At 45.7% G+C, this 10,714-nt stretch overlaps 1 protein-coding gene across 1 annotated transcript in view; it reads right to left on the bottom strand.

Annotated features, from left to right (window-relative positions):
* Window positions 1-4,109: 4,109 nt before the first annotated feature.
* Window positions 4,110-10,714, bottom strand: part of MINAR1 (membrane integral NOTCH2 associated receptor 1) — a 36,536-nt gene continuing 29,931 nt past the window's right edge. Inside the window, exons 3-4 of the mRNA XM_081228649.1 lie at window positions 9,616-9,870; window positions 4,110-4,380 (exon numbers count right to left, since the gene is read on the bottom strand). Coding sequence (XP_081084775.1) covers window positions 4,183-4,380; window positions 9,616-9,870 — 453 coding nt within the window. The 3' untranslated portion in view covers window positions 4,110-4,182. The remainder of the gene's footprint in view (window positions 4,381-9,615; window positions 9,871-10,714) is intronic.

The following is a 10,714-nucleotide window of genomic DNA, read 5'->3' as shown; positions in this document are numbered from 1 at the left end:
TTCACAATCAGTGCAATGAGAATGAGAAAACTACAACCACACACCACAGCATGGATGTTTTTCACAACATCATGTTGAGTGATACAAAAGAGTACGTACCGCATGAAATGCATTCACACAAAGCTTTAAAACAGGCAAAACTAACATGTGCCTTTAAAAGTCAGGACAGTTCTTCTTTGCAAGGTTTTCACTGGAAGGGGGCTTGAGGGAGGTTTTTGGGGTGGTTGAATGTTCTGGTTTTTCATCTGGGTGCTGATTACATGGATGTGTTCAATTTGTGAAAAAGCATCGAGTTGGACGCTTATGATCTGTGCGTGAAACTGACAACTTATAATTCATGCATAGAATAAAACCTCACGGCATGCTATTTTATCATTTTTCAGTTTATTTTCGATTATATTTGGAGAGGCAGATTTTACATGATAGCTTCAAACCAACCATTATACATTAACCAAATTTTACACAAGCCATTTGAAAAAAGATCTAAAAATGTGCTTAGTTATTGGTATTATATAACAATGATCAAGCACCAAGAGTGTGCTGAGAGCTTTTCAGAACAAACATAGAAAAGACGAGTCCCTGCCTTCATGGATACCCATTCCTTTAGAGTCTTGTGCATAAAACTTCACCTAATATTTCACACCCCTTTACTCATAAGGCATAAATAAGGAAGTTTGTTGCATTTCTCATTGTTACTTAATAAATATTTAATACACTTTTCCCCAAGTATACCAACTATTACTAATATTTTTGCCTTTAAATACAAATTTCCGAAGTACAATACACAGTATACTCTGATTTGGTATTCACACAGTTGACCACAATATTCTTGCAGGTTGGTTATAATATGAAGCATGTTGAATTTCAACATTCACACATTTTTATACCACTTAACAGAATCATTTACTATTGGCAGAGCTTTTTTTGTTAAGAAAAATGAGGTGCCATTGCTGTTAGATTGATAAACTGTAAACAAAAACAGCACTGCCTTGATTCCAATAAGGGTGTCAGAACTTATGGCACATTCAGAACAGTGAATTTTAGCACATCTATCAAGCTAGCCTTGCAGATACCAACCACATAGCTACATGCCCTAAAATACTAACAATTTATGATCAGCTAGTAATGGGTGATATATGTATGATTTGCTTGACTGTATTTTCCGTTTAAAGGAGAGGATACTGGCGTAAAATATCTGAAAACTGTGAGCTGGGCTGGGTAATTTTTTTGCTTCTCTGCAAGGCTGTGTTCCAAGCAAATTCAGAATGAAAAAGAGGATGAAATGATTCCAACTTTAATCATTGGCTAAAGAGATCTAATTTCAGAACAATCCCTTAATGACATCTGATTGTTCGTTTTTTTAAATGCAAGAGAAATGAAGTGAATTTTGATAGTGTAGTGATTTTCGGTTTCGGCACAAGAAATCATACTTCATGTGAAAATGCCAGAGAGCGAGGTAGAAGCTGCGCCCACTACAAAAGTCAGGCCAGTCCCTATGACACCTCCAGGGAGCTCACAGCAGCAGGAGATTAGAGGCAGGTTTTAGAGGGATGGGTAGATGCTTCCTTCCCGACCAGACTCTGGTCTTGACCCTTTCTGCAAATAGGATGGAGGAGCTGGAGTGAGTCTGGGGTCCAGGGAAAGAAGGTGTAACAAGCTTGGGATCAATGGAGAGAAAGGACCCGACTGTGAACTTCACCTTATCTAGATTCCAAGACCCCAAGCATCCATCAGGATTCAAGCCATGGATATTCCCTTTCCAGAGGAAACCACCTTGCCTTTGGGCCACCACTGTGTGGTTTCCCAGGGGTATTATCAGGTCTGGATGTTTCCATTACATGGCAATGACGCTGAGCTGAATTTTAAAGTTACACTGGACTTAGAGCAAGACTAAATTTCTTTCACAACCTCTCCAGATATGAAAAGAGTAGAAGAAAATTCTAAAGAGTCCCTTCTCTTCTATGTGTGGGGTGGGGCTTATAATCATGCCCTCTCTACGGAGCTAGGCACATGGCCTCAACAGGGCCCATTAGGAATAGATTCACCCAAGGGCAGTGGCAATAGTGGTTTGGTCCATCCACCATGATCCTACCTGGCAAAGGAAGGAGTCCGAATGGGATTTGACAAATTTTTTTTATCCTGGGTAACTGCATCTCCACTTCTCTGCCAGTCATAGAGCAAGAGATTAGGAACAACCTATCTCTGCTGCTCTCGTGGCTTAACCTGTGATAAAGGTGACAGTGGCAGGACTGGGATGTGTTCTAGAGCCATACTGGTTGGGAGGAGAGCTGGGATGGCAAGACCCAACTCCCGAGGGTATTAATCTAGAATCCCTTTGGGGGTGAAAGAAACAACCTTATTGAATGTGCCCAACCCAAAACAGAGCACCAAAAGACTAAAATTCGGACAGTAGACAGTTATATGTTTTTTCATTTTCAATTATAAATCCTCAGTTTTCCATACTAAGGCTTAAATTGCAGTCACCTAGCTGAAAATCTGTACATAAACATAAGACTAGAAATAGACGACGTGAAGACCTCTAAAAACAAAGGCTCACTACAAATGAAAGCATCCATCCCTTATTTATTAACAACATGAAATGTTCTGACTACCCTTTACAGTGAACAATAGGATTAGACCCAGCAAGCTAAGCATTATTTGGAAGTTTTTAGGATGGAGGCTGAACGCCTATTGCTTTAAAATCTGAGATGCTTCCCATAACTCTCTTTCAGGAGTGTATTATATCATCCAGAGTGATGATTCTTACCACCAGCATATATTTATAATCCACCTTGTTCTCAGAAGAATTAAGGTAGCTAGTTTCTATCAATCGTTTTTCTTTAACCTGTAACAAGACATTAGGATCAAATGCCGAAAAGGATTCTTTCCGTCCAGTTATGTCAAAGCACCATTCAACAGGTGGAAACTGAGATCAAATTCTAATGAAATTACAACGGCTTCCTTACACTGGAGAAACCTTGCTCTCAAGTTATTTAACAGAGATGACAATAAACCAAACTTAGGTATTTAGATAGACATTATAGATAGATAGATAAATGGTTAAATAGATCATTTTTTTTTTTGCACAGCTGACAAGTATTCAAAACTCTGGAGTAGGTGTTGGGGTAGTTGAGAATATCACACAGCCTTTATCATATTATTGACAAGCTTTCAAAAATTGTTTAAAGCCATTGGAAATGGTTGGTATTAGTGGTGCACGGAAACCATGGTTTATAGTTAGAATGTCAAAGTTCAGCCATTGTCTCTACTCTTCAAGGCACAAGGACAAGTTCCAAATTCTTCAACTCATGTGTGAGAAGCAGAGCAACGGGTACCACCAGGAGACAGAAGACTAAGGAGAGGAACCACACACCAAAGCAAGAATGGGAGATCCTTTGGGATGCCATGACTTTCAGATATTGATCGTACGTCGTTAGCAAGCAACTCTCCCACACCTTGAGGTGGGTACAGGAAGGTCTCCTGGCCTGAACACCTTGGCCTATTAAGCAGAGAGCACAATTCACGCCATGCCTGATTTGGCAGTCCAGCACCTTCCTACCCGGGGCACCAGGAAGAAGGTCCAGAACGTTTCCATGAAGATCTGCAATGAAGATCGTAATGATGACAGAAGGGCAAGAATGAGAAGTCGGTAGCCCTTGATAAAAGTCAGCAGAGAAGTAACCCCCTTTATGGATACATACCCTGTTTCTTTGCCTGTGATGGTCTAAGTACATTAAGGGAAAGAGAACCCATGCTTTTTTTTTTATTCTCATCTTGCTATCTCCCTTAGCTTCCCTAAAAAAAAAGGCATGGGTGAACCATCTCCTCTCTAACATATTCCCCGCCATGAAATTTCAACAAAATGGAAAGAATCCAACCAATTAATCTTCCTCTTTTTTTTGGCTTGGAATTCAGTTTGTATCTACTGGTAGTCCATTACATTCTTTTGGTAGGAAAAGATATTGCACTTCTTAAAATTTATCCATGTAATTAAGTCAAAGCTAATAGGTAGGTAGATATCTCTCTAGAATGTATACTTTCTGAAGACCATCATCAGTATTTGCAGAAAAGCCTCCGTGATTTCTATTTCAACAAACTGTGGCCCCACTGGCACGTGATTTTAAACTACAAAGGGAGACGTCGGTGGTCATGAGCCGTAGGCAACATTGCATGTCCAGCGGCTCATGACTTCATTGTGCAGATGGGCACGACAATGACCAGAATGACTGTGCACGTGGCTGCAGCGATCAGAGCAGCGATCTTGCAGACCTTGGCTCGTCTGAACTCGGCTTCTTTCCTTTTCAGTAATGAGTCGTAGCCTGGAGTATAAATATCTTCCATCCAGTATTCTAAGTTGTTTGGGTTTAAAGATTCTTGAGTCTAAAAGTGAAGAGAAGATGTTAGAAATATGGTGAATATGTGCAACAGGTTCAAGCCGTTCTGACTATCATCACCCCTGAAGCATCTCAGAGCTGTCTGCAGCTTGCAGGGGAGATGATCGAGGAGTCCAGCGCTGCCCACCAGCCCCTCCTGAGGTGGACCACCAAGGACTCAGGCTCCCGCACATCCTAGATTGTACCTGCCCCTCTCCTACTACAAAAGTCATGATGGTGGACTTCCCTGGTGGTGCAGTGGATAAGATTCTGTGCTCCCAATGCAGGGGTCCAAGGTTCGATCCCTGGTCAGGGAACTAGATCCCATATGCATGTCACAACTAAGAGTTTGTATGCCACAACTAAGGAGCCCATGTGCTGCAACTAAGGAGCCCGCCTGTCACAACTAACACTCAGTGCAACTAAATAAATAAATATTTTTAAAAAACAGGTCACAATGGTCTTGACACAGGAAAACCCAGGGATTTCCTGGGAGCAAGCAAAATAGGGCCGAGAAACAAGACTCTACCCCTCAAGGGCATAAGGCCAAGAACAGGCTGGCCCTGCTGCATGGGAAGCAGGGAAAGTCACTGAAAAATATTCTCCACTAACGGTCCCTAAGAACAGAGGTGTCTAAAGCAAGGCTACTGTATTACGCTGATTTGGTTCCCAGTTCTTCAGTAAAGCCTCTACTGAAAAATGAAAGGCACCTCCCAGATAAGCAGTTCAAACAAAACATAAAATATTTCCATTTCAAACATCTGTCAGGCCACTGCTCACAGGCCAGGTCTACAGACCAGTGGCAGGCCACCCCCATGCCAGGTGCAGGGTCCCCAGTGGGAGAGACCCCCACCCACTGACATTTGTCTCCCAGCCTCCCTGAGATTAATGCCTGTCTGCAGGAGAAATATTATATTTAACCTGTTATCACCCAGGAATCCCATTCCCCGTGGATGGCTCTAATCTCTTTCCATAAAGAAAGGCAGTGTTCTCATTTTACGGCAAACATTTAATAATGTGACTGACACATAAAAGCAGCAACACATTGCAATTCCAAGTGAGGTCGTCTAAATCTTTGAAACACAAGCAAAATATCCATTTTGAAGATTTTCTCAGATTGTTTAACGCTCATAAAGATGGGCATGTTACAAATCACATACACACACACACACACACACACAGGATTACAAAACAAATGCTTCCAAAACTTAAAAAGAAACCAACTCAGTTGTACTATGTTATTGGAATATTGATTACTCTAACACATATTAGTCATTCTCCACCTGTCCTTTCAGAACCATTCTCTGTTCTTTTCTGCCTTGCTCTGTGCCCCCAGGAGACCAGCCAATATGGACACATCCCAGGTGGATTCAGTCAGTGGGGTACAGTTCCCCCTGCTCCCTCCCTGATGGGCTACAATTCTATCAGGTACCTGCTCTCACAGCTGTGGGTCTTGGTGGGTTTCAGAAACAGCTCTCTTTCCTTGGCCTTCAGATCCAAGGGCAGCAACAGCCTCTCACTCATGCTGGTCCCTGGGCGCTTCACGGGCTCTAAACCCTGCCTACACCGCCGCCAAGAGTCCTCTCCTTCCCACTCCCATCATCTGTGAGTATGCCATCTGCTTCCTGCTGGGATGCTGATGACCCACATGCCGTGGACTCCTCTGGCTGCCTTATTGCTCTCCTGTTTTGTTTTTTGTTTGTTTGTTTGTTTTTTGGCCATGCAGCGCGCAGGATCTTAGTTCCCTGACCAGGGATAGAACCCGGGCCCCCTGCATTGGGAGCACGGAGTCTTACCCACTGGACCGCCAGGGAAGTCCCTGCTCTCCTGTTTCTAATGGCCTTCCAGTACAGGGGCCAGCAGGCTCCAGCCCATGGGCCAGATACAGCCCAGCACCTGCCTTGGTACAGCCTACCAGTTAAGAACGGTTCTCACATTTTTAAATCATTGAAAAAAAGTAAAAGGAAAACAATAGTCATTGGTATGTGAAAATCATATGAAATCAAATCTCTGTGTCCCAAAATAATATTTTGTCGAAACACAGCCATATCCAGTCATTTACAAGTTGCCCATGGCTGCTCGAGACAATTATTGGCGGAGTTGAGCAGTTGTGATGGAGACTGTAAGGCCTGCAAAGTCTTAAAGCAGTTACTCTCTGGCCCTTTAGAGAAGAGTGTGCCAGTATTCTAGAATATTCTGTACAATGTTGCATAATGAAAAGAGAATGGGACTTCGGGGTCCCTGAAATCCTCCCAGGTCCCCTTCCTCACGGAGGCACAAGGTTCAAAGACTTTTCCAATTATTCATGTTATCTGGAAGGGCAGGGAGGAGTGGCAGGCAATGCTGGCCATTGCGAGGACCCACACCATGAGACACAGGACGTGCTCCATGATGGAAAAGTCCTTAAAATGCAGGATTGTCTGTTCAGACTTTGCAAGAAACTCCTACTCCAGCACTTCTGCTAAGTCCCAGGAGCCACGGTCTCCCTGAGTTGCCCAGGGCACTTCTGCTACTGCCCAGCTCCGGCTGTTAGGACAAGTGTCCTTATGCTTGGGCTGCAGCTCTTTCCCCAACACAGCTCTGTCCTCCATGGGCACTTGGGGTCGGTCTGTTTCCCTGGACATGAAAGCTCTTCAGCAATTTAATGGGTACCCTAGAGGGGAGAGAGGGAGCCAAGGTGGGCATGTTAAGCTGGGGACTGGTCTACAGGGCTGGGCGGGTTTGGGTGGAAGGCTGAAGGAGCAGCTCTCCCTGCTCTGGCACTTCGGAGACAGGCTCTGACCAGGGAGGCTGAAACACCACCTCTTCTTCCCAATATTCCCAAGGTGGGCCAAGGAGATAAACAGTGTGTAAACGACACATCAGATTTTGTCTTATTCCCTCCAGCTCAGACAGAAGGCAACTGGCTTCCTTTCATGGGTAGCTATGCTTCAGGGGCTGGGATTCATCCTGTGAAGTAAATTATTTTTAATTACTTTTTCCAATAACCGCAAGCTCTCATGACACCCAGTGGGACACAGGGGGCATCCTCGGTTGTTAATTACTCCTGCTGAGCACTGGAAATGGAAACGGGGCCTGTACCTTTGCTGCACCCTCAAGTGGCCATTGGTGGCAAATTTACATCTTGATGCCATGAGGCCCCAAGAAGATGGTCCAGATGCAGAAGCTGCCCTAAGACAGTACCTGGGTCTCTGCAAAGCGATGAAAACAAGTAGGGTGGTGCCTTTCTGCCTTCATCGAGCTCCTGATGCCTGTTCGGTTTTGCTGCAAACACCCTCGAAAGGCTACTGAACTCTTTCCTGTCTTATATTTTTTTGTGAGACTAGATACACAGAGACTAGATCCTTTGCATTTTTAAGTGATGTCACCTAAAGCTCTCTAATCTAAAGATCTTTTATTTTTTATAATTTTGCCTTTACGCTCCTAAAAATTGACACTTTAAAATTGCATGTATCTGTAGGAGCGAAATCTCCCAGACTCTGCCTCCAAAACTTTAAAAAGGTGTTTCTCAGTCTATGGCTCATTCAGCTAATCTGCTCCTGTCAAGGTCATCCCATGATACTGGTGAAACATTGATTATTCCACCAGGTGAGCCATTCACACCTCTGGGCCTTTTCTGACTCACCTGCAGCTCGTGGCATCCAATACCCACAGGTTGCAGTGTGGTAGCCACAGGAGAGCACTGGGGCCCTCCTGCAGGAGAAGCAAATCCTATCTAGTCTGCTTGCCAGCAGGATGGTGACAGGAGAGGACGTGGCCTGAAGGGTCAAGTGGCGTGCAGCTGGCATGGGGACAAAACATGCAGGAGGTGACAGGGGCCAGGAGTACCTCTGAGGTGGTCCTGATGTCACCACCCACTTGACTCTCAAGATCTGGCCAGAGATGTCCCTTCCCATAATTGCTGTCATTTAGGGCCCAACATAAACAAATGTCACTGCAGTCATTTGTGTGACATGAAGCTCCACTATACTGTCATCAATAGAAAAATGACATGGTGGAAAGGTAACATAGGAGGAAGTACAGGAGTCTTATGGCCGGAGAGCCCATTATGAATTTAGACCTGTCAGACCTGCAGCAAGTTCTTGTGCTTCTTGGGGCCTCGAGTTCCTCATTTATAAACTTGAGAAGAATATCATCAGCCCCGCCTGCAGGCCACTGTGCCTTGCGCGGGAGACCGTGATAAAAAGCCCCATGCAGAGTTGATCGATTTCAGCATCATTTCATCAGCGCCAAAGTGCCTTTTCGGTGACTTCTTAACGCCAGGTACTTTAAATACATTATTTTCATTTCTGACAGTGACTCTGAAAGTTAGACATTATTATGGACATTTAACAGGTGAGGGAACCAAAGCTCAAACAGGTGAACATTCCAGGCCACACAGCAAAGGAACCCTGGCTTAGAACCCACACTGCAGGAAAACACATTTCTTTTCTCGCCACTGCACTGCACCTCCTGCAGCCCTCTTGGCTTTAGAGAGAGGTCATTTCAGGGGAGACCTTGCCATACCACCCCCCCACTGGCATCTCTCCAACTGCCCTTTAAGTGGTGTGGACCTGCTGGGACCCGTACGTGAGTGGTGGCGTTGGGATGATAGCCTCGCTGCCCACAAAGCTAGCTGGCAGGTGGGGACAGGGTACTTCCTGTATTCCCGAGGTGATGCAGACACACAGATAGATGCAGTGTGGATGGAACCAGGTGGAACTGCCCACCACAATGAAAGTGGCCAAAACCCAGCCTTGCCTGTGGTTGAACAGAAAACATGCCCTCCAGCCACAACTGTATTCACAGAGCTTCCGGGGATGGCGCTTACCTGGGACTGCTCCGTATAGAAACATAATCCATAGCTCGGCTCCCACAAATATGCTTTTATCCCACGTGCTACATGTGGAAGGAGAAATCAGCTTGTGTTTCATTAAACAGTTGGGCTGAGGTCTTGTGAGCAAATACGAGAATCTGCACTTGGTATGGAGTCTTAAACGCATCGTTAGCAAATCGGATGGCCAAAGTCGATCAATCAATCAAGCAAGCATTCCCACCGCTACGTGTTTACGAAGCAATAAGCAAAATAACAATCTCCTTGCGAAAAATCTCTGCTCTACGATGTATGCAGGTTCAGAATTCCATGGTGGGGCCCCAGGGAGCTGAAGGTGAGGGAGGGGGCTGGTTAGGGCATCCGCTATCCATTCCTGCATCCGCCAGGGCGTGGCTGGGCTCCCCCCACCCGGGGCAGTGAGAGGCTCACCTGCAGGTCCAGGGCTGTCAGCTTGCCCTTCTCACCCGCGTTGCGAGCATACTCCTCGATGGTCCAGGAAGGCTGGCCCCGCTTCACCTCCGCCAGCTCCGTCAGCCGCATGTCTGTGTACAGAGGGTTGTTCTTCATGTGGGCCTTGAGGGAGGTGGGGTAGGGGTGAGGGCTGAACACCTGCTCCACCAGGAAGCCGTCTTTGGGCTGCTTGGGCAGTCGGTGCTGCGGGGGGATGTCATACTGCCTGTCTGCCTGCAGAGGGGCACAGAGGAGTCCAGAGAGCGACACAGATGCCGTCAGAGAGCCCACAGTGCCAGTGGGCAGACACCAGCTTTTCATCACTGGGCTCTGCCAGGGTAGCAACATGCAGTTATTCACGAGCACATAGAAAGAATATCTGGACTGGGAGAAATTTACTAGGAAAAGCTTATGACATTGATAATACTCAAACGACCCAACATTTCTATGCCAGGAAGAGATGATTTTATCTAACCCTCATACCATGACTACTATTATTAACACACATTGTTCAGGTAAGGAGATGGAGCCCAGAAAGACTCAGTAATTTACCCCAGGGTGTACAGCTGCCAACGGGAGGAGCTGGCATTTAAATCTATCATCTGGCTTCAGAGAAGCTTTGCTTAACCACCGCATAGTACTTCCCCCTTTTTTTTTTTTTTCTTTTTTTTGCCGCACCACACGGCACGCGGGATCTTAGTTCCCCGACCAGGAACCGAACCTGCGTCCCCTGCAATGGAAGCACAGAGTCTTAACCACTGGACTGCCAGGGAAGTCACTGCCCCCTCTTTCTCTTACCAATTTCTACCTGGTACTGAGGAGTAAAAGATATGGGGTCCTTCCCCCTTGGAGCTGGCTGAAACCACTGATGCCACACTGCTTCTCTGGATGGAAGAAGCCAAGCCAGAAAGCACGTGGTTGGGAGCCTCTAGTGATTTTCAGAGACCTCTGCGTGGCCTTCAAGACAAGGGAACAGTCTGGACCACAGTTTGGAGGCAGGAAGGTGCCCAACACAGCTGGCATCACTTACGTTCTCAGTCCTTGAGTTCCGCCCGAAAAAGGGGGTTCTGTTCTCCAT

Source organism: Mesoplodon bidens (genome assembly GCF_964165515.1).
Source record: "Mesoplodon bidens genome assembly, chromosome: 3".
Classification (NCBI taxonomy): Eukaryota; Metazoa; Chordata; class Mammalia; order Artiodactyla; family Ziphiidae; genus Mesoplodon; species Mesoplodon bidens.
Note: the sequence above shows the minus strand (reverse complement) of the source record. Positions and strands in the feature narration are given on the sequence as shown.